This window comes from Pinus tabuliformis, chromosome 7 (assembly GCF_031772625.1).
Source record: "Pinus tabuliformis cultivar Carrire ecotype Pingquan chromosome 7, CPIR1, whole genome shotgun sequence".
Lineage (NCBI taxonomy): Eukaryota > Viridiplantae > Streptophyta > Pinopsida > Pinales > Pinaceae > Pinus > Pinus tabuliformis.
Genome location: NC_142293.1, coordinates 1,104,253,063 through 1,104,280,746, shown reverse-complemented (window position 1 = coordinate 1,104,280,746; position 27,684 = coordinate 1,104,253,063). Strand labels below are relative to the sequence as shown.

The 27,684-nt window shown below is 41.4% G+C and overlaps 1 protein-coding gene across 4 annotated transcripts in view; it reads left to right on the top strand.

The window, feature by feature from the left end:
• Window positions 1–27,684, top strand: part of MSH5 (MUTS-homolog 5) — a 490,172-nt gene that overhangs the window by 160,020 nt on the left and 302,468 nt on the right. For 3 of the 4 annotated variants that reach the window (XM_089456522.1, XM_089456524.1, XM_089456521.1), the window contains exons 7-13: window positions 24,163–24,317; window positions 24,412–24,513; window positions 24,594–24,621; window positions 24,753–24,784; window positions 25,002–25,059; window positions 25,166–25,252; window positions 25,882–25,938. In XM_089456522.1, coding sequence (XP_089312648.1) covers window positions 24,163–24,317; window positions 24,412–24,513; window positions 24,594–24,621; window positions 24,753–24,784; window positions 25,002–25,059; window positions 25,166–25,252; window positions 25,882–25,938 — 519 coding nt within the window. The remainder of the gene's footprint in view (window positions 1–24,162; window positions 24,318–24,411; window positions 24,514–24,593; window positions 24,622–24,752; window positions 24,785–25,001; window positions 25,060–25,165; window positions 25,253–25,881; window positions 25,939–27,684) is intronic. The other variant, XM_089456523.1, reaches the window with a different exon arrangement.

Genomic DNA, 27,684 nt, shown 5'->3' with positions numbered 1-27,684 from the left:
AAGATGATTACTTATTAGATGATATAGAAACGTAAATCGTGAACAACAATCATTTGTCATCGAAAGGTATCAGCTAAATCACATGACCAAAATGATATCCAGCAACTGAAAATTTTGAAGAGATGAATGCCTTAAAACACCACGAGAATCGTAAATGATTAACTAGATATCAATTTCGTATCTCGACTTGAAAATTTAGATCTCAACATGAAAGATATAACATGAAAACCACTGAAACTGGCCAAACTAATTTTCCACGAAATTTTAATATTTTCAAAGTTTTTAAATCTTTTTTTTTTAATTTTTATTTTTTAATATTATAAAAATGAAAATTAAAAAATCTAAAAAATTTAAAATCTATTCTAAAAACTAAATTATATTAAAACTAAACTTAAAAAAATAAAAAAACTTTCTACTATTTTTTATATATATATATTTTTTATTTTTAAAACCAAAATAAAACAAAATTTAAAATCTAATTAAAGCTAAATCTAAAACATAATATCTATATAAAAGAAAACTTTACAAATTTTTTAAATCTAAACTAACCTAAAAATCAAATTAAAATCTAAATATTTAAAATCTAACAAAATATAAATCTAAACAAAAATTCTAACCAAACCTAAGACTACGGATCTTTTATATGCATATATTTTTTTTTTTTTGATTTCTTTTTTTTTGAAAACTAAAAAAATAAAACTTCAAACTAAAAAATAACCTACGTCTAAATGCAAATGCGTGCAGCACATCGAATCAAAACATATCAACAAAAATCGTAAATGGAAACCCTAAATCGACCGCAAATGAAAATCTAAAACTATCATAACCACGAAAATGTCTTTCAAAAATACGATACCTGTGGCGGATACCTGCGGCGGATTCCTGTGGCGAGTCTATACATATCGTAATAAACCCCAAACGCAGCTATTCGAAAGAGGAAAAATGCTTGAACGAAAACGTAACCCCTAGCTGCCGACGTGACTGCGTGATGGACGATTGCGGCGGATAGAAGGACGAATCATTTCGAAAATACTTACCTGAGGGTTTGCAGACGGAGGATATCACGCACGCAGGTGAAGACTTGAAGCTTGATGGCGAAAGGGAGATATTCACGCTGGATGGCAAACGTTTCACACCTCAAAACACGGATTTTGCTAGCGTATTTTCTGCGATGGCGGACAGAAAGGAACTTGAATCGGTTTGACGTTTTCCTGGCATCACGCTCAGTCATGCCCACGCATAGAAGGATAAAGATCAATGCCTCTGTGGATGAATCTAATGCGCTAGTAGCCTCATCGCAAATTAACAACCGTGATCCTTTGAGAAATGCTCTTGCGACTCGTTTTTATCCTCAACTTTAGACCACGCTCAACAACAGTCATATATCCTTTAGGCATTTGCAGCACTGCTTCATGTTGATGTGCTTGCCTAGCAGCCCTTATTACATCCGCCTCTGAAGCCGTAGGTAGGCCATACAATATGTTGTGGAAAATTGTGTCATTAAACAAGACAGTATCTTGTGGAACCACAGCCACTGCTTGCCGTAGAGAATCCTGGCCCGTAAGAAAAAATCAGCGCAAACGTGTGGGCAGCGTGGTGGCAGATGAGAGCAAGACGTTGTCAAAAATAAGGAAAAACGTTAACAGCTCAAGGACTGACAGCAAATCATCAATTTTGCAGAATTAAATAGTCCCAGTAACAATGGGTGCACAAGCGGTTGAAAAAAAATGAGGAGGATGACAACAGTGAAGCGTGATAACGATTGAAATCTGTCAACCTGATCACAAAACTTTCTGTTTTTCTCATTCAGAAACTTCTGGAGAAAAACCCTATACCTGCAATTTCAAGAAAAACAAAAACCCTAATTAAATCTGTATAAAAGCAAAATTTTGAAACCGAAGCCCTAGATCAGCTTAATAATTTACAGATTTGGCCCCTTAACAGCCAGATTCAGCAATAAGTACGGGAAACATTTTAAAGAACAAAAATTTCAGATTGTCACTGTGAAGAACTTCAGAAAATCTCTCATGCAAACTTAGAAAAATAAACCGAATGATAGACCCAGGATCAAATCCAACTGGGCTCAACACAAAATGCTTGCTGGAGTTGGCTGGTTCAGCCGAGAACTTCCCCGAACGCCCACAAAATTTCCTTCAATGATGTTTTCTGCACAGCTCAAAACAACTGTCAATAAAGAGGGCAAAAACGCTGCTAGATCTCAGGAAGTAATGGAGATACCTGCCATTACTTCAGAAACCCTAACAGCATCCAAACCCCAGCAAGTGAACAAGATACCTGTGCTCACAATACTCTACAAAAAGCTATTATTAACGGCTGAAAATAACATATGCAGAAAATGAAACAATCTCACAGCATTTTAAGAGAGTAACACCAGCAAGATATGGACCCCAAAGTCTTCTTTTATCAACCAGAAATAGATTTACAAGAGAGCTTCTTCAGTCTTAGACTCACAGATCCAATCATCTGAAATGACCACCTAAGACCCTATATAAAGGAAATGATCCCAACGGCTAGTTCGAATGATCCATGTAGAAATGATCTCGACCGTTGATGAGGATCAAGACATCTCTTGATCTCATCCGTCGATTTATTCATTTAAAATTTTTTTAATTTTTTATTATTTATTATTTTATTTTATTTTTTTAAATTTTTAAATTTTTTAAATTTTTTATTATTTTTTATTTATTTCATTTTTTAAATTTTTTAGTATTTTTTATTTATTTCATTTTTAAAATTTTTTAATTTTTTATTATTTATTATTTTATTTTATTTTTTAAATGGATCATCGAACTAAGCCTTTGGAAACATCACCTAGGACCTAGGACTTAGGACTCACGAGGGGATTTAAAACATTTTCAACCCTCAAGACACATTTCATGATGACTTTTTACAATTTACATCTCAAGGGGACAAACCCACTTAATACAGACCCTCACAAAACACCCAGTTCTGCGACACAACTATAATCTAGCAGATCAACACACTAGGATTCTCCTAAAGTTCTAATGACAAAATCCATCCCGGCTTTGGGGTCAGGTTTGAAGGAAAACTCTGCCGATCCATGGATCGGTGAGACGAAAAACCTTCCGGGACGTAGATTACCACTGGAAAGTTAGGTCCACCTAGGCAATTTACATACATGACTCATGTCTGCTAAGATCATTTACAATTCATACATGCAGACTGGGTTTACAATCAAAATGATTAAGCTGCTGATGACTGCTGGATGGAACGGACACGCTGATCAGGTGTTGCCCCTTTCTTGCAAAGAAAAAGGGGGTGTACTGCATGGGTAGTTGACCAGTAGAGGTCAACAAGGTGTAATGAATCAGTTCACTTAAGTTAGGGATGAGTCATTTGACCACCCTACACTCTAGCTATCAGTTCAGTTTTTGGTGGAACTGCTCCTCCTCTCATGGATTTGACCCCTGAGGTTGGGAGGAGTTTATTTTGATGTCTATATCTTCCCTTTCTTCACTCTTTTCAGAGGTTGGACTCAGTTGGATGTTGTACTAGTGATCAAAGACACTATTGTATCAGATTTTGGCCAGTATTAATAGATGAGTTGCAGTTATTTCTTTGGGATACATGTGGTATGGATGTTTAGCAGTGTTTTTTCTTTGTGATCATTTGTATGAATGTTTTGTATGCTCATAAACCATTTCATGTCTGTTATATGGTAATTTTCAAGTTGATAGGCAGAATACATGTTTGCTCATGCTCTGTTTTGGGAAAGTTATCATAATTTGTCCATTTTTCTTCAGTTTAGGAAGAATTCATCTCATATGCTCTTCCTAACTCCTCATCAGTCTTAAACCATCTCACTAAACCACATTTTAAGTGCTAAACCTTCTGCCTACCTTGCCCCTTTGAATGTTTGCAATCATATCTCATTTTCCCTGACCTAGCCTCTTTGACCTAATACCCTCATCCAGCAATAACCCCACCAAATCAAATCAAAACAACCTCTGCACTTTATACCTAGCCTAAAACCCTAATCCATCCAGCCCTCTTGGCTGTGATTCTTTGGAGAGAGCCCTCTCCGGCTTGGTAGGGCTAGCTACCAAGTCAAAAGGTTGGTCTGTGGTTACCTCAGCTGGACTCTTCCTCAACCTTGGAGATCTGGAGGAGTGATAACACATCCAGTGATTGATCAACCGAGATATCTATCTCTGAGGAGAGGTACTACTGCCGAGGGCATTCTTTGTTGGGTGAGCTATTTCTAGCACACTAATTGTATTCTGAAAACTGCAAAATAATAAAAATCTCTGAATAGCTGCACCGGTTTTCCCACATTGGGTTTTTCCAGGGACATTATTCCAAAAATAACGGTGTCACTTGTGTGCTTGTTTTCTTTCAATTGATGATCTGTAGATGTTGATACTGTACTTGTGTTTATTTTCAGTATTTACATGGTGAATAACTTGTTAAGCAATTAAACAAGTAGGAAGAAATAAACCAGATAGTATAGGAAGAATTTCTAACGGGTTAAACTTAGAAATTCCAACAAAATCGTGACTCATAGGGAGTCTACCAGAGAACTTCCAGGCGGGAAGTAGAGAGACTCAGCAGGAGTCGAAGAGAGAACTTCTGGAGGGAAGTAGAGAGACTCAGAGGAGTCGACAAGAAGAGCAGAGAAATGGCCATGAATGGACTGAGGAATCAGGACAGGGTAGATGGGGCATCCAACTTTGTGGTCTGGAAGGCTAAGATCCTATCCATTCTAGATAGACATCGCATCAAGGCCTTTGCCTTGAGAATAGTGGCTATCCCAGTTGACCCGGCTGATAATGAAAAGTACGAGGAGGCAATGGCCAAGGCGAAATGTATCATCCTTGATGGGGTCAAGGATCATGTGGTCCAACATATTGCCGAGAAGGAGACGACAAAGGAAATGTGGGACACCTTGAAGACATTGTATCAGCATACTTCCGTGCAGAGGAAGATGTTACTTGAGAATCAGCTGCGGTCATACCAGATGCAGAAGGGGGAGAAGATAGATCACTTCCTTTGTCGGTTGAAGGAGATCCGGGACCAACTGACTTCCATAGGGGCCACGCTGGATCAGGAGTTGATGGTGAGGACCGCACTAAACGCAGTCTCCGAGGAGTGGGAGACATTTGTCTAGAGCATACTGGGCAGGGCGAATCTTCCAGATTGGGAAGAATTGTGGGCTACTCTTCACTAAGAAGAGATCAGACGACTGTCCAAGATGAGTAGCAGCAAAGGAGTCTGGATCAAGAAGGAAGAGGAAGAGGATGCGGCTCTGGCATTTGCGGGAAAGCAAGAGAAGAGGAAGAAAAAGGACCTCTCCAAGGTCAATTGTTTCAACTATGGGGAACTAGGTCATTATGTGAACCAGTGTCCGAGGAAGAAGAACAAGGGAGAGGCATCTGACTCTAAGGCAGTGCCAGGGAAGGCGGAAAATGAGGTAGAGGAGGATGACGATTGTGCCATGAGTGCTCATGTACCTCTAAAGAAGAGGTGGGGAGACATCGAGCTGTAGTTAGGAAGACTACAGGCGATGAGGGGCAGGATCCTTGAGGTACCCAACTTCTTGGATTATACCTTGCTATACGAGCCCCGGAGAGAAAGTAGCAGGATTGGCGGATGTCGGTAGAGACGGATGCGGATGAAGTGGCAGAGAGTGCTACAGTGCAGGAGTCCCTGGGTAGCGCAAGGCTAGTAGGCTGTAGTAGTGCGAGAGGCACAAAGAGTGTTGCAACAGTGCAGGATGGCACAGAGAGGTTTGCAGCGGTGCGAGATGCAGGGAGTTGTTGCAACAACGCAGAGGCAGTAGAGGGAGCACTTGATAGTGGCAAAGAGAGCTTCAGCATCGGGAGTATTTATAGCCTGACAGGGATGTCTGTAGTTGGGTGGATCAGTTACTTACTTCTCAGTAACTGAGTTGCAGTGCAGTAGTAGTTAGCAGTAGCACCATGCAGCATGATGAGAGGGGGTTGCAGTGCAGATGCATTGTTGGGAGAAAGGACCAGCAACAACACGAATGCAGAAGGAGCTGTCGTACGGATGCAACAATGGCAGTGGCAGGGCCATGGGTAGCAGTGCAGAGGATATTGGGTGGGGAGGCCTAGCATCAGCACAGGTACCGGTGCCGTATAATCAGAGTGATGCTCAGTTGGAGTATTAATAGAGCACAGTCCTCGCTAAGAGGGAGTGTTGATTTGAGGCAGCATCGGATGTGATCTATCCATGAAAATTGGTGGAGAGGCTAAAGCACATGCGATCTCCAACACCCAGAATTGGTTTGGGCAAATTCTAAACGTTTTGGGAGATATTAAAATAATTATTATTTTTAATGGAGTTCCTAAGTCTAAACATAGGAAAAATAAAATATTAATGGGTATTAATATAAAACTGGGTTAGAAGGTTCCAAAAGTCATGGATCAAGCCAAATCTAATCTTAGCCGTTGATTAGAGATGTAATCTCACCCGTGGAAGGACCAACATGAAAAGTATAAGAGGAGGCTTGAGGGTCAGTTGGAGGATACACCAAAGTGATCAGTCATTCGATTTACTAGAGCGGAGTTTGCTAAGTAAAGTCGAATCAGTGATCAGCAGTGAGGGGCAGTGAGTACTGGACAGAGAAGTAGAGATAGTGCCGAGAGACCAACGCAGAGGCAGAGAGGCAAACACAGAAGCCAGAGCAGGTCAAGCAGAGCCCAGCAGAGACAGCGCAGAGGCCAGAGGGCTTACGTCATCCACAAAGAGGGCAACAGGAGTGACGCAGAGGGTCCCAGAGGCTGCGTAATGCCTCAGAGGGCCAACGCAGAGGGCTTTGAGGTTGATGCAGAGGCCAGGAGAGCTGACGCAGTGCTTTAGTGGTGCTCGAGAGGGTTTCGTGGGGCAAGTTTTCTGAATACCTGCTTCTGAATAGAGAGGTATTACTGCCAGTTATTTTTCTCTGTCGGATGAGCCAGTTTGGCACCCAGTTGTACTCAAGGATATATTGCATAATAATATAACCCTCAGAATTGTTGCACTGGTTTTCCCGCATTGGGTTTTTCTGGGGACAAGTTATCCAAAAATAACGATGTCACTTGTGTGTTTGCTATTTCTTTCAGCTGTTGATCTGTAGATGGTTGAGACTGTATTGTGTTTATTTTGATAGTTATATGTTTAAATAACTTGTTCGTAATTAACAAGTATGATAAATAAACCAGAGAATACAGATAAAATTTCTAACGAGTAATACTTATAAATTTTAACAATACGGTTCTCTGTGTCCTCTGCACTGCCTCCTTCGGGCTCTGGGTCAGCCCTTCTTGGGCCTGCGTTGTCTCTCCCAGCACTTCACTGCCTCTCTACTATGTATTCTTCAGCCTTGGATGAAAATCCTTTGCTGAACTGCCCTTCACTGCAACTCTGATCGCTAACTCGATTTCCTCAGCAAACCTCGCCCTAGAAAATTGAATTCTTGATCTCTCTTGGTGTATCTCCAACTGACCCTCAAGCTTCGTCTTATACTTTTCCTGTCGATGATTCAACGATTGAGATTAAGTCCCTAATCAACGGCTAGGATTAGAACTGGCTTGATCCTCATCATTTAGAACTTTCTCACCCATATTATATTAATACACATTAATATTTTAATTTTCCTAAGTTTAGACTTAGAAACTCATTAAAAATATTAATTATTTTAATATCTCTTCGTCTGGGTGGAATTTCTCCAAACGATTTCCGGGTCTTGGAGATCTCATGTGCCTTAGCCTCTCCACCATATTTCATGGCTAGAGCACATCCGATGCTACCCAAAATCAACAGAAATCAACATCAATAAACATCAAAAATGCTATCATGGACATGGAAACTGCAAGGATAAATTACAAGCTTGAGTTGTGACATGAAATTATGAGTTTTGATCAATGGACTTGGTTAATGGCTATGAGGTTTCATGAGGTTCGCCGAACCTCAATTTTTTTTAAGGTTCACCAAAATTCGAACCTCAAGATTAAATTTTGACGAACCATGTGACATAGATTGCCATTCATTTTCAAGTACCCCATTCTCAGAAGAAAGGTGCATTTGTACATGAGAGACATTTTCAACCAACTTGTATCTAACTGAGGTTACTGTTATAACCCTTTGTTGATTTGTGAAATCACTTGACTAATGCATGCAGCATATATTTATAGTTAGTATGCTAATGTATTTTACTAAACATAAGGCTGCATGGCATATCAACTCATACCATCTGCATAGAAACTCTCCTTCTGGACTGTTAGCAACAGAAATTGCTTCTTTTGTGATTTCGGTGCCAACTTTGAGATTTACTTTTATATATAGCAGTTTGCAGCAGAGGGGATTTTGTGGAAAATTCATTTGGCTATCCAACAGTTCCACTTGAGTATCTAGTGTCCTTGCATGCATGTTGATCTTAAAGATTTACTGGTTTTAGCTGGATGCCTGTCCCATTTTGCATGCAATATATGATGATTCAGAGGTGGTTCAAGATGCATTCAAGTTTCATGTGTGTATGAGGGGGTTTACTGGTAGTTTGCATATAACATGCATGCTATAACAGTACACTACTATTTTTAGTAATTGGATTTTTCTGAGTTTTCATGTTTGATTTAGTGACAGATTTGGATTTTGTTACTGCCTGTGATAGCACCTTACTGGAAAGTCTGACCACAGGTGTTAACTTGGAGCAACAAGATGGGAAGTGCACCACTATCGCCTCAATACAATATCCCTTTCACTTTAGGCAAGCTCATAAAGGACAAAGGGGTCATCCTTATTTACCAATGATAGATTTTAAGTAAACCTCTTTAGTGAATTGTAACTATGCACGTTTACAATTTACTTTAATGAATTCACAATATGTATAACAATATAGAGCGCAATTGTTCCACTAAATAATTAAATGGTTCAAAGATAACAAGTTAGGAACAATAGCATAAGCACCAATTATCCACTTAAGTTAGAGGGTTAGGAGCTAGTGGATGTGTTTTCCAAGTTCGGTGTGAAAGATAAACCACAAAGAAAACATCAGATTTGCAAATAAATCATTATCTCTCAACAAATGAAACTATAAAGAGGCCAATTGAACATAAACCCCATTCAAGCTACTTATAGTGCAATGTGTTCCTTGAGCACCCATCAATTATATACTAGAACAAGGGAGGGCTTAAGCCTGTCCACCACTTTCATATTTGTTTTTATGATAAAATGTTGCAGAAATTTCAAATCTAAAATGAAGAGTAAACTGTCCAATAGAGAGATTATCCACTTGTGACCAAGACGCCTTGGACAATTTGAGTAAGTCTAAAGATGCACAACAAAATGACCAGCCCCATAAGTGTTAAAATCAAGTTCCAGATATATATGAGCAAGGATGAGCTTAAGGCTGTCCACTACATTCATATCTGTTTTTATGATAAAATGACGGAGAAATTTCAAATCTAAAGCGAAGAGTAAACTGTCCAATAGAGAGATTATCCACTTGTGAGCAAGACGTCTTGAATAATTTGACTAGGGCTAAAGATACACAACAAAACAACATGCCCGATAAGTGTTAAAATCCAGTTCCAGATATATATGACAACAAAATAAGCACAAATGTGAAAATTAAATGGTGAATACTCCTAGGGTTATCCAAGGTTAGTAGAAAAATTCACCAAGAGAATCTCCAAATGAAAGATAAACAATTATTAGCAATTTAGAGAGCAATGTCACTGCTAGAAATGTAAGATAAACCTTTAGCTGTGATATTCCCACTTAACAACATTGCTAAGGGAAATATCAATTTTTGGCCAGTTTTGAATTAATTCGCACTAGCACTTAGGAAGTGTGGGTTTATAGGCCCCGCATGTATTTTTATCAAATGTGAGCTCAACATTAGAGGATGGAGGAGAAAATCGAGCCACTAGTGGTACGTGGGGGCCACTCATAGAGAATTGCGGCCCACATGGGAAGGACACTCTCATTGGAGCGAAGTTGGTGGGGGAAAGTTGAGCTGGGCCCACATGGGCATTTTGGAGGCTCTTTGACAAAAAGAGCAAGAGGCACCCATTTTGGTCAATCATTCATTTTTGAGAAAATTGTCTTTGACATAGCATGCTTGAGTTGAAGCCAAGTTTGCAAGTGTTGTTTAGCACACGAGTGTTTGGGAGCGGAAATCTCAACTCTTGCTTTGGTGGACTTCGAGTGCCAGCCCAAGGAGGGAGTCCCATCCATTACAGTTCGAGCAAGCAGCAGGGAGTGCAAGTTTGTGGAGAGGTTCAGCAGCAGCAGCGCATGGATTGTGCAGTTCTTGGAGGAGACACGCTTGGAGGTTGAAGAGTGAATTGATTTTGCGGCTGAGACTTGAGGAGGAGTCCAGGGAAGTGTTTTTTTGGAGATTTCAGTTATTCTGGGGGCCTTTTGAAGCAGGATTGATAGGTGGGTTGAATTACTCAGCAATAGAGCCATTGAGGGAAAATAGGGCCGAAATTCCATGTTCAACCATCGACCAATTCCTTCATCGGTTATTAACTTATTCTGCATATTTGATGAAGAGCTTGGAGTTAATTTCCCGGAATTTTATGAGCACTAGAGGAGGCTCTAGCAGCCATTCTACACAACCAACAACTCATTTTCCGGGCATTTCAGCGCAAAGCCAAGGAGAACCAGCTAGCACGCTTGGAGGAGATCTCATATTCATCACTTGGGCTTAGCTAGCTTGCCTTGGGCAAGCCCAGGTGCATACTTTCCAAGCACTTATTGTGCTTCATGATTAATCGATAAAATGGCTCAACAATGTAGTTTTGGCTCTAAATTGGTGTTTTGATGTTTGAGTAATTTTTTGTGTATGTCTATGCATGCTTTGATTATTTACTGTAAAATTTCCTTAGGGATATTATAGTGGTATCAGAGCTCATAGTCTTGGCTCAGCCTGTGGGGAACAACATCAGTCTATGACACCAGAGGACCAACAAAATGTAACCTACAGGAGACAGAGGTACAAAAGCAGAGAGAGGTAGCTACAAATCACCCTAGATCCAGAGGTCACTGAACCAGAGGTCGAAAGGCCAAACATGGGGGATAACGTGGGAGACAAGGGGAGCAAAGAGGAGGAGTTTGCCCAATCTCTTCTCAAGGCTGTACAAGATTTGTCTAGGGGTAATGGGCGCTGAGACAACAAAACTGCAACAACAACAAGGGAAAAGGGATTCAAGGGGAATTCTAGATAGGCGAGGGATCCAATACCTCTCATCACCAAGGGGGTCATGGCCCCAATGCACCCCTCATTCCCAACACACCACCCAGGTCCACCATTCCTACATTTATAGCATCCGGTGTTGGAGGGCCGCAAGGACAAGAGGAGATGCCCATTGGGGACTACTTTATAGAGTATCTGTCATATGGGCTTGAATTTAGAAAGGCCATTACCTTCAGGGACTTTTGTCAGCTGAGAGGTAATAACAAGGGGAAAGGACAAGGTGGAGGAAGCTACACTCATGGCACCGATGTACAACGCACCATGGGGAGATTATTCCTCCCAACTTTCGATGAGGCTTCTTGTTGATTTGGGGTAGCATCGGATGTGCTCTAGCCATGAAAATTGGTGGAGAGACTAAAGCACATGAGACCTCTAAGACCCATGGTTTGGGCAGATTCTAACCGGTTTGGGAGATATTAAAATAATTATTATTTTTAATGGAGTTCCTAAGTCTAAACTTAGGAAAAATAAAATATTAATGGGTATTAATATAAAACTGGGTTAGAAGGTTCCAAAAGTCATGGATCAAGCCAAATATAATCTTAGTCGTTGATTAGAGATGTAATCTCGGTCGTTGAAGGACCAACAGGAAAAATATAAGAGGAGGCTTGAGGGTCAGTTGGAGGATACACCAGAGTGATCAGTCATTCGATTTACTAGAGCAGAGTTTGCTATGTAAAGTCGAATCAGTGATCAACAGCGAGGGGCAGTGAGTACTGGACAGAGAGGCAAAGATAGTGCCGAGAGACCAGCGTAGAGGCAGAGAGGTAGATGCAGAAGACAGAGAAGGCCATGTAGAGCCTAGCAGAGACAGCGCAGAGGCCAGAGGGCCTGCGTCATCCACACAGAGGGCAGCAGGAGTGACGCAGAGGGTCCCAGACGTTGCGAAATGTCTCAGAGGGCTGACATAGAGGGTTCTGAGGCTAACGCAAAGCAGCAAAAGGCTGACGCAGTGCTTCAAAGTTGCTGGAGAGGGTTTCGTGGGACAGGTTTTTTGAATACCTGTTTCCGAATAGAGAGGTATTACTGACGGTTGTTTTTCTCTGTCGAGTGAGCCAGTTTGGTACCTAGTTGTACTCAAGGATATACAGCATAATAATATAACCCTCATAATTGTTGCACCGGTTTTCCCGCATTGGGTTTTTACGGGGATGAGTTGTCCAAAAATAACGGTGTCACTTGTGTGTTTGTTTTCTTTCAGTTGTTGATCTGTAGATGGTTGAGATTGTATTGTGTTTATTTCGATGTTTATATGTTTAAATAACTTGTTTGTAATTAACAAGTATGAGAAATAAACCAGAAGAATACAGATTAAATTTCTAACGGGTAATACTTAGAAGTTTCAACATGGTATCGGAGCGTGGTTGTAGATCACACGAGAGCTGAAGGTGTTGAATTTTTTAAGTCTATCTGTTAGTTTGTATTTTGCTGGTTTATTTCTTCTACTTGTTTAGATTCGAACAAGTTATTTAATGCATTTAAATACTGAAATAAACACAATACAATCACAACATCTATAGATCATCAACTGAAAGAAAACAAGCACACAAGTTACACCGTTATTTTTGGACAAATGTCCTCGGAAAAACCCAATGCAGGAAAACCGGTGCAGCTATTCAGAGGGTTATATTATTATGCAGTCTATCTGAGTACAACTGGATGCCTAATCCGGCTCAACCGATAGAGAAAAATACACGACAACAATACCTCTATATCCAGAAACAGGTATTCAGAAAACTTGTCCCATGAAACCCTTTCTGACACAACTGAAGCTCAACGCTAGCCCTTCTGGCCTCTGCGTCAGCCTTCTGCTACCCTGCGTCAACCTTCTGCTGACTTGCATCAACCCCAAGACCCTCTGCGTCAGCCCTCTGAGGCACTACGTAGCCTCTGGGACCCTCTGTGTCACTCCAGCAGCCTTTGCGTGAATAACGCAATCCCTCTGACCTCTACACTGTCTCTGCTGGGCTCTGCGTAGCTTGGACTGGCTGTTGCTCTCGCTCTCTTTGCTTCTACACTGGTCTCTCAGTATTGTCTCAGCCTCGTACTCACTGCCCCTCGCTGCTGATCACTGATTCAACTTTGCTTAGCAACCCCGCTCTAGCAAAGTGAATCACTGATCACTTTGGTGTGTTCTCCAACTAACCCTCAAGCCTCCTCTTATACTTTTCTTGTTGGTCCATCAACATTCGAGATTAAATCTCTAATCAACGGTTAATATTAGATTTGGCTTGATCCATGACTTTTGGAACCTTCTAACCTAGTTTTATATTAATACCCATTAATATTTTAATTTTCCTAAGTTTAGACTTAGGAACTCCATTAAAAATATTAATTATTTTAATATCTCCCAAACTCTTTAGAATCTGCCCAAACCATTTCTGGGTCTTTGAGATCTCATGTGCTTTAGCCTCTCCACCAATTTTCATGGCTAGAGCACATCCGATGCTACCCCAAATCAAGACTCCCTCTTAGCAAGGACTGTGCTCTAGTAATACTCCTCACTGAGCATTACTCTGATTATATGGCATTGATACCTGTGTTGATGCTAGGCCTCCCTGCTCAACATCCTCTGCACTGCTGCATCCTGTACTGCTGCCCATGGCCCTGCCACTGTTGCATCTGTACAAAAACTCCCTCTGCTTCCGTGTTGTTGTTGGTTCGTTCTCCCAACACTGCAACTGCACTGCAACCCCCTCTCATCATGCTACATCGTGTTACTGCATACTGCTATTGCACTGCAACTTAGTTACTAAGAAGTAAGTAACTGATCCACCCAACTTCTGACATCCCTGTCAGGCTAGAAACACTCTCGATTTTGAAGCTCCCTCTGCTGCTAACAAGTGCTCCCTCTACTAACTGTTGCGCTGCTGCAACAACTCCTTGCATCTCACACCATTGCACACCTCTCTGTGACATCCTGCATTGGTGCAACACTCCCGTGCCTCTCGTACTATTGCAGCCTGCTAGCTTCACGTTGTCCGGGGACTCCTGCACTGTAGCACTATCTGCCGCTTCATCCGCATCCGTCTCTACCGACATCTGCTAGTCGTGCTACTCCTCTTCAGGGCTCCCGTAGCAAGGTATAATCCAATAGGTTGGGTACCTCAACGATCCTGCCCCTCATCTCCTATAGTCCACCTGACTACAGCTCGATGTCTCCCTTCTTCTCAAGTGGCACATGAGCACTCATGGCACAATCATCATCCTTCTCGACTTCTTTCTCCGCCCTTTGCTAGCGCTGCCTTCAAGTCAGAAGCCTCTCCCTTACTCTTCTTCCTCGGACACTGGTTTGCATAGTGACCCGGTTCCCCACAATGGAAGCACTTGACCTTGGAGACGTCCTTCTTCTTACTCTTCTCCTACTTTCCCGCAGATGCTAGAGCCACATCCTCTTCCTCTTCCTTCTTGATCCTGACTCCTTTGCCGCTACCTCCCGCCTTGGTCAGTCGTTTGATCTCTTCTTGACGAAGAGCTGCCCACAGTTCTTCCCAATCCTGAAGACTTGTCCTACGCAGTATGCACTGGACAAATGTCTCCCAATCCTCGGAGACTACGTTCAGTGCGGTCCTTACCATCAACTCCTGATCTGGCATGGTCCCTATGGAAGTTAGCTAGTCACAGATCTCCTTCAACCGAAAGAGGAAGACATTTATTTGCTCTCCCTTCTGCATCTGGTATGACCTTAGCTGATTCTCTAGGAGCATCTTCCTCTGCACGGAATTATGCTGGTACAATGTCTTCAAAGTGTCCCACATCTCCTTTGCCATTTCCTTCTTGGCAATATGTGGTACCACATGATCCTTGACCCCATCAAGGATGATGCACTTTGCCTTTGCCATTGCCTCCTCGTACCTTTCATTAGCTACTGGTTCAACTGGATAGACATCAAAGCCCTTGATATGATGTTTGTCTAGAATGGACAAGATCCTGGCCTTCTAGACCACAAAGTTGGACGCTTTGTCCAGCCTGTCCTGATCTCTCAGCCCATTCACGGCCATCTCGCTACTCTTCTCTGTTGACTCCTCTGAGTCTCTCTACTTCCCGCCTGAAAGTTCTCGTTTGACTCCTGCTGAGTCTCTCTACTTCCTGTCTGGAAGTTCTCTTCTGGACTCCCTCTAAGTCCCGATTTCCCTCCTAGAAATCCTTATGCCAACCAACAAGTTACCCCTCTCTGATCATCTGTGCAACTGCAACACTGATCCGGATTCCTTGGCTAGAAATCTGCCTCAGCAGCAACTCCCTCTACCTTGGTCTTTCCCTGTTAGGTACTGTTCTAACCACAGTACCCCACCAGCTTCACTCCGCAAACTACCCACAACCTCCTGTGCCCAGCAATTGAAGGATTAAGCCTCTTGGCTCTGCGCAATCCCAACACTGGAAAAACAACTCCCTCAACCAACTACATCAGCCCACATGGCCTTTGTGTGGCTCTGCGTGAGCCTGTTTCTGCCCTCCCTAGCCTCTGCGCTGCCTCCCTCTGGCCTAGACTGATGACGCAGTCTCTTTGTGTCACTCCTTCCTCTGTCGCTTTCTGCAAGGATCAGCTCTGTCACTCGACACAACTGAATCAGCTGTAAATGCTCTGCTAAGCTGATGCCTTCAGTTTTCCTGTGATTTGCAACCACGCTCTGATACCATGTTGAATTTTCTAAGTCTATCCCTTAGAAAATTAATCTGTATTCTGTTGGTTTATTTCTTCTACTTGTTTAGATTTGAACAAGTTATTTAATACATTTAAATATCGAAATAAACACAATACAATTACAACATCTACAGATCATCAACTGAAAGAAAACAAGCACACAAGTGACACTGTTATTTTTGGACAAATATCCCCGGAAAAACCCAATGCGGGAAAACCGGTGCAGCTATTCAAAGGGTTATATTATTATGCAGTCTATCTGAGTACAAATGGGTGCCTAATCTAGCTCACTCAACAGAGAAAAATACACAGCAACAATACCTCTATATCTGGAAACAGGTATTCTGAAAAACCTGTCCCACAAAACCCTCTCCGGCATAACTGAAGCTCAGTGCTGGCCCTTCTGGCCTCTACATTAGCCTTCTGCTGACCTGCATCAACCCCAGGACCCTCTGCCTCAGCCCTCTGAGGCACTGCGCAACCTCTGGGACACTGTGTGTCACTCCAGCAGCGTCTGCGTGGATGACGCAGTCCCTTTGGCCTTTGCGTTCTCTTTGCTGGGCTCTGCGTATCCTGGAATGACTGTTACTCTCTCTCTCTCTGCTTTTGCACTGGTCTCTCAGTATTGTCTCTGCTTCGTACTCACTGCTCCTCACTAATAATCACTGATTCAACTTTGCTTAGCAATCCCGCTCTAGTAAAATGTATGATTGATCACTCTGGTGTGTACTCCAACTGACCCTCAAGCCTCTTCTTATACTTTTTCATTAGTCCTTCAACGACCGAGATTAAATCTCTAATCAATGGCTGAGATTAGATTTGGCTTGATCCATGACTTTTGGAACCTTCTAACCCAGTTTTATATTGATACCCATTAATTTTTTATTTTTCCTAAGTTTAGACTTAGGAACTCCATTAAAAATATTAATTATTTTAATATCTCTCAAATCGGTTAGAATCTGCCCAAACCATTTCTGGGTCTTGGAGATCTCATGTGCTTTAGCCTCTCCACCAATTTTCATGGCTAGAGCACATCCGATGCTACCCCAAATCAACAGAAGGCATCAGCTGAAGCAGAGCATTTGCAGCAGAATCAGTTGTCCCGAGTGACAGAAGCTGATCCTTGCAGAAAGCGACAAACGAAGGGTTGACGCATAGGGACTGCGTCATCAGTCCAGGCCAGAGAAAGGCCAACGCAGAGGCTAAGGAGGGCAGAAAAAGGCTCACGCAGAGACCAGGAGGGTTGATGCAGTTGGCTGAGGGAGCATTTTTTCCAGTGCCGGGATTGCGCAGAGCCTAGAGGCTCAGTCCTTCAATTGCTGGGGCATAGGAAGCTGTGGGCAGTTTGCAGGAGTGAAGCTGGTGGGGTATTGTGGGCAGAACAATACCTAACAGGGCAAAACCAAGGTAGAGGGAGTTGCTATCGAGGCAGATTTCTAGCCAATTAATCTAGATCAGTGTTGCAGGTGCAAAGAGATCAGAGAGGTGCTACTTGTCGATTGGAAGAAGGATTTCCAGAAGGGAAATCGAGACTCAGAGGGAGTCTAGCAGATAACTTCCAAGCAGGAAGTAGAGAGACTCAGCAGGAGTTGAAGAGAGAACTACCTGAGGGAAGTAGAGAGACTCGGAGGAGTCGACAGAAAGAGCAGAGAGATGGCCATGAATGGGCTGAGGGATCAAGACAGGTTGGACGGGGCGTCCAACTTTATGGTCTCGAAGGCAGTATCCTGTTCATTCTAGATAGACATCACATCAAGGCCTTCGCCTTGAGAACAGTGGCGATCCCAGTTGACCCGGCTGAAAATGAGAAGTACGAGGAGGCAATGGCCAAGGTGAAATGCATCATCCTTGATGGGGTCAAGGATCATGTGGTCCAACATATTGCTGAGAAGGAAACATCAAATGAAGTGAGGGATGCCTTGAAGAAATTGTATCAGCATACTTCCGTGCAGAGGAAGATGTTACTTGAGCATCAGCTGCGGTCATACCAGATGCAGAAGGGGGAGCAGATAGAACACTTCCTCTGTAGATTGAAGGAGATGCAGGACAAACTGACTTCCATAGGCGCCACGCTGGATGAGGAGATGTTGGTGAGGACCGCACTAAATGTAGTCTCTGAAGAGTGGGAGACATTTTTCTAGAGCATACTGGGCAGGGCGAATATTCCAGATTGGGAAGAATTGTGGGCAGCTCTTCGCCAAGAAGAGATCAGACGAGAAGTAGCAGTAAAGGAGTCTGGATCAAGAAGGAAGACGAAGAGGATGTGACTCTAGCATCTGCGAGAAAGCAGGAGAAGAGGAAGAAAAAGGACCTCTCCAAGGTCAAGTGCTTCAACTGTGGGGAACTGGCTCATTATGCGAACCAGTGTCTGAGGAAGAAGAATAAGGGAGAGGTGTCTGACTCTAAGGCAGAGCCAGCGAAGGCGGAAAAGGAGGTTGAGGAGGATGACGATTGTGCCATGAGTGCTCATGTACCTTTAGAGAAGAAGTGGGGAGACATTGAGTTGTAGTTAGGAGGACTACAGGCGATGAGGCGCAGGATCCTTGAGGTACCCAACTTTTTGGATTATACCTTTCTACGGGAGCCCCAAAGAGAGAGTAGCAGGACTGGTGGATGCGGATGAAGTGAAAGAGAGTGCTACAGTCCAGGAGTCCCCGGGCAACGCTAGGCTAGCAGGCTGCAGCAGTGCGAGAGGCACGGAGAGTGTTGCAACAGTGCAGGATGGAACAAAGAGGTTTGCAGCGGTGCAAGATGCAGGGAGTTGTTGCAGCAGGGCAAAGGCAGTAGAGGGAGCACTTGGTAGCGACAGAGGGAGCTTCAGCGTCGAGAGTGTTTCTAGCCTGACAAGGATGTCAGTAGTTGGGTGGATGAGTTACTTCTCAGTAACTGAGTTACAGTGCAGTAGCAATTAGCAGTAGCAGAGGGGGTTGCAGTGCAAATGCAGTGTTGTTACAAAGGACCAACAACAGCACGGATGCAGAGGGAGCTGTCGTACGGATGCAACAGTGGAAATGGCAGGGCTATGGGCAGCAATAAAGGATGCAGCAATGCAGAGGATGTTGGGCAGGGAGGCCTAGCATTAGCACAGGTACCGGTGCCAGATAATCAGAGTGATGCTCAGGGTGGAGTATTACTAGAGCACAATCCTCGCTAGGAGGAAGTGTTGATTTGGGGTAGCATCGGATGTGCTCTAGCCATGAAAATTGATGGAGAGGCTATAGCACATGAGATCTCCAAGACCCATAAATGGTTTGGGGAGATTCTAACCGGTTTGGGAGATATTAAAATAATTATTATTTTTAATGGAGTTCCTAAGTCTAAACTTAGGTAAAATAAAATATTAATGGGTATTAATATAAAACTGGGTTAGAAGGTTCCAAAAGTCATGGATCAAGGTAAATCTCATCTTAGTTGTTGATTAGAGATGTAATCTCGGCTGTTGAAGGACCAACATGAAAAGTATAAGAGGCTTTAGGGTCAGTTGGAGGATACACCAAAGTGATCAGTCATTCGATTTACTAGAGCCGAGTTTGCTAAGTAAAGTCGAATTAGTGATCGGCAGCGAGGGGTAGTGAGTACTGGACAGAGAGGCAGAGATAGTGCTGAGAGAGCAGCGTAGAGGCAGGGAGGTAGACACAGAAGCCAAAGTAGGAGATGTAGAGCCCAACAGAGACAACGCAGAGGCTAGAGGGCCTGCGTCATCCATGCAGAGGGCAGCATGAGTGACGCAGAGGGTCCCAAAGGTTGCGCAGTGCCTCAAAGGGCTGACACAGAGGGTTCTGAGGCTGACGCAGAGCAGCAAAAGGTTGACGCATTGCTTCAAAGTTGCTGGAGAGGGTTTCGTGGGACATGTTTTCTGAATACCCGTTTCCGAATAGAGAGGTATTACTACTGGTTGTTTTTCTCTGTTAAGTGAGCCAGTTTGGCACCCAGTTTTACTCAAGGATACACTGCATAATAATAAACCTTTAGAATTGTTGCACCGGTTTTCCTGCATTGGGTTTTTACGGGAATGAGTTGTCCAAAAATAACGGTGTCACTTGTGTGTTTGTTTTCTTTTAGTTGTTGATCTGTAGATGGTTGAGACTATATTGTGTTTATTTCGATGTTTATAACTTTATATGTTTAAATTTCTTATTTGTAATTAACAAGTAGGAGAAATAAACCAGAAGAATACAGATTAAATTTCTAATGGGTAATACTTAGGAATCTCAACACTTCTAAGAGTTCAGCAAGAGCGTGGGTGGAGAAGCTGGATGTCTATTTCCAGCTCAATCAGATGACGAAAGGAGAGACAATTAAAATTGCCACTTTAAATTTGGAGGGAGAAGCCCATGACTGGTGGTTCCATGGGTTAACCACGATGGGGCATGCCAGAATGGCAACCTATGAGGAGTTCACTAGAGGGTGCTGGAGCATTTCGAGAGGAGAGACTCAAAGGAGTATTTTGGGGAGATGACAAAGCTCAAACAAACGGGAAGTGCTAAGACCTACATTTCGGAGTTTTTGAGGTTGTCAGTATTAGTGCCTGATCTGTCAGAGGCTAGGAGGGTCATCATGTTTATAGAGGGGCTAGCAGAGCCACTGAAGGAACTGGTGAGGTCCAATAGGCCCACTACCTTGTAGGACGCAGTGGGGAGGGCCCGAGATTTGCAGGATGCCCTACCTAAGGCTAGAGCACTGTTTCCACCTAGACAGGGATTCCAACGGAGGGGAAGAGACATGAGGGCTCCACCACCGAGAGCCGACCAGGGGGCTTGGGCAGCTGGATGAGGAGACCAGGAGGGACCTCCGGAGGAGGAAATTATGTTTCACCTGTCAGGAACCATGGGCACCAGGCCATAGATGTACAACAGGCAAGGCCCATTACATTGAGGTCTTTTTCGATAGTGACATGGAAGACGAGCTAGAGCTAGAAGTGGGTGGAGATGACAACGCAGCACATGTGGAGAGGGGACCATCGTCACCACCACCACCACCCAGGGGGGCTTCTTTCGCACCAGCAGGAGGGGGTCCTTGCATCTTTGCGAGGGGTACCCAAGTTTTTGACTTTGAGGATCAGGGGCAATGTGTTTCAAGTTTGGTGGATAGTGGGGCTACCCGCAACTTCATCGATGCACAGATGGTTCAGAGAATGGGCATCACAACCAAGGAGTTTGAGGGATTTTCGGTTCTTATGCTGGGAAATAGGACCATGCAGTGCAATCGCTATGTTCCTGCCTTGATAATCACCATGGGGAACTATTCAGTGACAAACTAGTTTTTTGTGGTAGATGTACCAGACAACAACATAGTGATGGGTGTCCAATGGCTTTATTCACTTGGCTGAGTCACTACAGATTGTAGGAAGCTGGAGCTGGAGTTCACGGGGCCGAATGGAAAATTGGTTTTGTTGAGGGGTATGCACCTTACCCTCCGCAAACTGTTTCGGCCCACAAGATGGAGGCTGATCTGAGGCATGGCAATATTGAGTGAGCCATCGATTTGGGATTTTTTGAGGCTAGAGGTCAGCCCAAGCCACTACACCCATGTTGAAAAATGTGTAACTAGGTTCGGTCTTCATAAGTATGAAATGTATTCTTGTAAATTATAAAATGAAAAGAAATTATTATTATTGGAGGATGGGTTTCATGCTCAAGTTCTTTTAGGTCAAGCACCCATTGAGTGCTTCTAGGGTTTGTCCTAGGTCTAAGAGTCCTTGTCATATATTGAAGACCCTATGGGCACATTATATCTTGAAAAGAATTTTTTTTTTTTGTCTTTAAATTGTCGAAATGCCCTTCGAGATCAAGTTGGCGTATAATGTAAGAGCCACGTTTACCCTTGAAGAGGCCTATATATAAAGAGGAACTCGTCCTCCATTGAACTCACTCACTCATCTCTTATTTTATGCGAAGAAGAGGCCAAAAGAGAAGGACGAAGAAGAGGTCGAAAAAAGTCAAAGTGCTTGGGCTAGTTCTCTCTCCCACGTGCAAGTCGAAGCTAGGGTTTCTGCACAAGGGTCATCTTTGGTTCGATCTTGGAAGAAAGAGAGAAAAGAAGTCAAGCGAAGGTTACTTAGGGTGTCTCTCTAGTCCTAAGTCTCATGGAAAGTCAAGCAAAGGGAAGAAGAGGCCATACGAAGAAGATCAAAGTCTTCAAGAGGGGCAACAACAGTTGCCTGGAGACAGAATTTCGGATCTGCAGTAGGAGGTCGAGTTGATCTTGATCTTGGAGGGTATTTGTCTGTGTCACTAGGTCATGGTATTCGTCAATTGAAGGATCTATTAAAAGAGAAGATATTTGAGGGTTTTCCCTGCAAGAGGAGGGGTTTTGGCACTAGCTTGCAGCTTATATAATGTGTCATTGTTCTTATTGTTTTGGTAGTTGTTTGATGTATCTCACACTATAATAATAAGGAACAAATCTAATAAGGTAAAAGGTAACACAAACAATTATCAAGTCAAAGAGAATTAACATATTCACTGCCTTGTTGAATTCTCAACCACCCAGACATACAGGCTATTCTAGACAGGTACCCAGTGGTGTTTGGAGACATACCGCTTGGGCAACCTCCTGATTGGGGTTTTGAGCATACCATTGAGTTGGAGCCGGGGGTACAGGCAGTGATCACTACACCATATAGACATCCCAAGGCATACATGGATGAGATTGAGAGGGCCATCCATGAGTTGTTCGCACTTGGGCACATCAAGTGTAGCTCCAGCCCTTTTGCTTCATCAGTTGTCTTGGTGAAGAAGGAGGATGCGTCCTGTTACCTACCGCCTACACCTACCTACAAGTCATTCAACTTAACCATTACTAATGTTATTGTAGTGTTTTATATAGGGCATGTATACCTATGGGTTAATTATAAAGGTGTTATTTGTCAAATTATTAGTTTTAAAGGTATTTGTATATACTATATCATTGTGTTCAACATACTATGAAAATAATTGATTTGAATGAAGAATTATCCTTGTTCAATTCATTAGTTTTTATATAGTTTTCTAATAATATTTTATAACATAATTATGCATATCCTAGCTTATATATATATATATATATATATTCACTTTTACACCCTACTTTCATCAGTTTTCAAATTCTTTAATGACTTTTGGTAATTAGACCTCTGAGAAATAAAATAATAAAAGGTCAATAAACCCTCCACAACCACATTTAGGATTAGAAAATGCCAGGAATATATTATGAAGTGATACTATGGTCTATGAAGACCCATGCATTGTGATAAGTATTATTACACATTATGATAGAACACCATGAATTAAGACAAGGAGGTAGAGATACCATCCTCCTTGACCTCAATATTAGTAAGACCTTCCTGCAGGTACTAATAGAAAAAAAACCTTTACCTGTATGTGAGCTTGAATTTACGAAATTGTATTTATTAAATCTAAATTATACTTCAGATATTCATAATCTTATTATGTGACCAGGAAACCCCCATTGTACTGCTGTTGTATTTAATAAAATGGCTCAACTGGGTGATAGTTTTGGTGGTATTCTGGATGTTCACTTTTGTGTTTGAATTTTCTGTGTGTGCATGTTCTTCTTTGCTTTGTTTATCGCTGTATTTCTAAGTAGGAATATTACAAAATGAGTGTTGAGTGATAATCTTTGTCCAAGTCTCCTAGTGCCACATTAAAATGTGAGGAATAACAATCTTTGTATCTAATTTAAACGTGAAAGGCCTGGGAATTTGAGATTTTGGGGAGTTTGAAGTTTGTGGATCCATTTATCTTATCCCAATTAATGTAATTCTTTTCCTTTTATTTTGTCATTTTAGATTATGAATTCGTCAGAGGAGCTATCGTATATCTTGAACAGTCTCCTTCAACTCCACTAGTAGTATCAAAATGCATTTTGTATTGTGGCTTCCCCAATCCATGCTGTAAGCACTCCTAATTGTAAGAGTAATCCAGATGATGAGTTCATTGATATGATACCCGTTTTGACTTTGTGGATCATCATTAAATGATAGGCAATAAGTTTAATATTCAGCAGAACAGCCTGGGAAATATAATTTCTTATTGATCAATATATTTTTTTAACCAACGTTGTATCTTTGATAAGTTTCCTTTTATCTCTTTTATAATTATGAATTAATTGGTTATGGTCAAGATCATATTTAGTCCTCTCTTTCCAGGGATTTACCTCTGGTTCTTCCTCATGCTATTCTCAAAGCTTAATATCTGTCCTTTGATGAAAGTTATTTTTATCTGTCATTAGTTCTACTTCTTAAGATTTTGGGATCTTTGCTTCAATGCAGCTGAATTCCATGATGAATACTGAAAGTGATGTGCAAGTTCGTGCTGCTGGGGGCCTTCTTGCTATACTACAACAAGAGATGCTTGTCGACACTATTGAACTGAAGGAATATGACACCGCACCAATAAAAATTGACAGGGTTTCAGAGATCTCATTGTATCCACTCTGACTCATTCATCTATATTTTATTTTAAAGTCAAACTATCTAACATGACCATAGGGAACATTAAAGTCCTTGCATCAGCAGCAGAAACAAATTTCTGAAAATTGATGCTACAGGTTATGATGCCTTGCAAATTTTTCAAGTTGATAAGCATCCAAGCAGCATGGGCATTGGCAAAGCGAAGGAAGGGTAGGGTCTGCATGACAAATAATTGAATTTTATTTGCAAGCAATATGACAACCTGATGTATTGCTTCTTTTGTGCCACAGATTTTCTTTATTTGGCATGTTTAACAAGGTATTGTCAGCACTATCCTTGAGTCATTTTTTATGTGATCTGCTACTGATTAAACATCATTCCAAATTATTGCGATAGTGTCACTTTGATTTAATTGTTTTTGGTGTGAAACCACTATTCCGAGCTTTCAGTGTGTCACCGTCATGGGCCGACGTCTTTTAAGGTAATATATGAAAAGTTCAATTGTACTTTTAGGATTTGAATTGTCATAAAGAACAATTAATTTCCATTACTTATGGGCTCCCTACCAACTGTAGCACTGCAAATGTTTTATAATATACTGAAGGACCAAGAATTCATGCTTTAGGACTATACTCGATCTTCTCATTTAGCACTTTTGTTATATTGGATAATTAAGAAATGTTTTGTTGACTGACCAGGACTTGGTTCTTAAGGCCTATATTAGATCTCAACATTTTGAATGATCGTCTCAACACTGTATCCACAATTTATTTATCTATCTAGTGTGACTTTCAGCCAAGCAAGGCAATTTTTCCGTTCATTAATGGTAGAACATGTTTTTTTTCTTTAACTATTACAACAGATATCGCTGTTCCATCATTGTGATGAAATGATGCCTGCCCTGCATAACACTTTGAAATCTGTGAAAGATATTCCACATCTACTCAAGGTGCCTGCTTTGCCTTTATTACATGTTTTAAGAATGTATTAGTATATGTAAGCTTGAGCCTTCACTGGATAGCAGAGACTATGTATGGATTAAATTTAATGCACAATGGAACTTATTAAGGGTACTTTCAAGATGATGTAAATAACCAGTCTTACCTTTTCCACAATGGTATCGTCCATCATCAAATAAGTACAGAATCTTTTGCTCTCCTGAATTTATGTTCTAATATCGACTGTCTATTATACTGCAACCTTTCTGTGTATATCAAATTCATGTAATTAGAGAATTTACAAGATTGACAGTTTTGTTAATCAGAAACCATGCTGATAATTTCAAGATCTTTTGGGTTGGTTTGTGTGATATGAATTGGTTCTATCTCTAAAAACACTGGATGTATAATTGAGCCCTGATTTTCTTAGGAATTTCATGTCTGCATAATGCTTATGATGGAGAATTTTGTCAATGTATTCATGGTTTGAATTTGGCCACAATTTCTTCCTGTATCCCGGTCACAAATTGGTTCACAATTGCTTACCTATGATGACGTGCAATTAGAATTTTGCTTTAAACACAGATCATTCATGGTTTCAGTATACCTTGCTAACAGAAATCGTGTTGCTTTCCTTTAGAAATTTAGGTGTCCAGGTTATCTGTCAACATCGGATGATTGGACAGCAATGTCAAAGGTATACTTTTCATTCTTCCTATCCTGACTTGATGATCGTGTGTGTGTGAGATCACTCCTTTGAACATGGGATAAAATTTTCCACCCTACAGAAATTCAAAATTATCCATGCTACAGAAATTCCACCTGGAACCATGAAGTGAAACGTAGGGTAGGTTAGAATAATGAAACTGTCATGGTTCCAACCTGCTCTATCTGTTACTTTATGGTTCTGGGCAGAATTTCTGTAGAGTGGATAATGAATGCCTTGCACATGAATGCGTATGTGTGCACGTGGTCTTAAAGAACAACGTGACATTGTAAAAAGAAAGAAAAAATATTAATATAAAAAATAATGAAATAGGTAGTGGGATAAGTGAAAACAACAAATGGTAGCATACTTAAGAGTGCATAAAGCATATTTGACCCCAATCTAATCCTATATAATCACTGATGATGGAACATTCGAATGATTTTAGTAAGGTTGTATAATATACTTGAAATCTTGTAACTGTAGCTGGAAATAAAGAAAAATGACAATACACCATGTATCAATCTCTATTCATAAAAATGTTATTTGGTTAGGACCTGTCTCTTCCCCACTAAAAACACATCATATTTTATTAATATCAAAGCTTACATTTCTCTGTGAAAAGGGATGGCTTCATCACAATGAGTTCATTGTAGTCTATGAGATCTTTGTTGTGAGATTCTAGATGACTCACCTTTTGTTCAATTTTCTATTTGGTGCATCTCCCATTACTATTTTTTCCTATTAAATTAAGTTCTTCAGTTTTGCTTGTCACAAGAAGCATCTTATGGGGGAAATCTATTTTATAAAAATAATGTGCATCAGTCTAGTGCTCTCTTGATGGTTTGAATTAATAATATCCTTTAATATAAGAAATAATGAAAGAGGTAGTGTGATAAGTGAAAACCTATGTTACCAGGATTCGGATATGGATACGGATACTGATCCGGATCCGGATCCGGATCTGCTAGTTTTTTGAAAATCCAGCGTTTGGATACGGCAAGGATACATCACGTACAAAAAAATAAAATATAATAATATTTTTTAAATTTTAAAAAACACTTTAGAGTTCAAAAATCAAATACTCCATGAAACCATCAAACACTTTTAGAACTGAAACCATTAGATATATTATAAATATGAAGACTAAAACATTGAAATGATGCATCCTCCCTTATACAAAGTAACAAAAAGGATCATAATATCATAAATGATAATAGTAAATACATTTACATATCCTCAAATTATCTTCTGCATATTGCAAATCTCCATCATGAATAGATGATGGGGGTCCTGGAATGTAGGTAGGCTGGACTGGTGGTGGAACAATATCCTCAAGTAGGTTGAAGTGAGTCATGGCATTTAGTGTCAGGTTCAAGTTAGAGATCTCAGACTCCACATCCCACATCCTGCTCGGACCTTTTTTATACTTTGGTTCAACATGTGATAGAAGACGGAGGTTGGAATGAACATACACAAGATTCTCAGCCTTTGCCGCTCCCAGCCTGTTTCGCTTCACTGAATGAATGAAGCCATATGTACTCCAATTCCTCTTATCTGATGAGGAACTAACGACCTATGATAACAAACTAGTGGTTAGAGTAGAGAGATGAATGCTATCCCCACCATGGAAGCCCCACCAAGCAATAGGATCAAGATGCCCTTGATCGTCCATAGCTACTGGATCTGAAAAGTTGCCAGTAGACTATACAAACCCTCCAAATCCTTGATGGACTT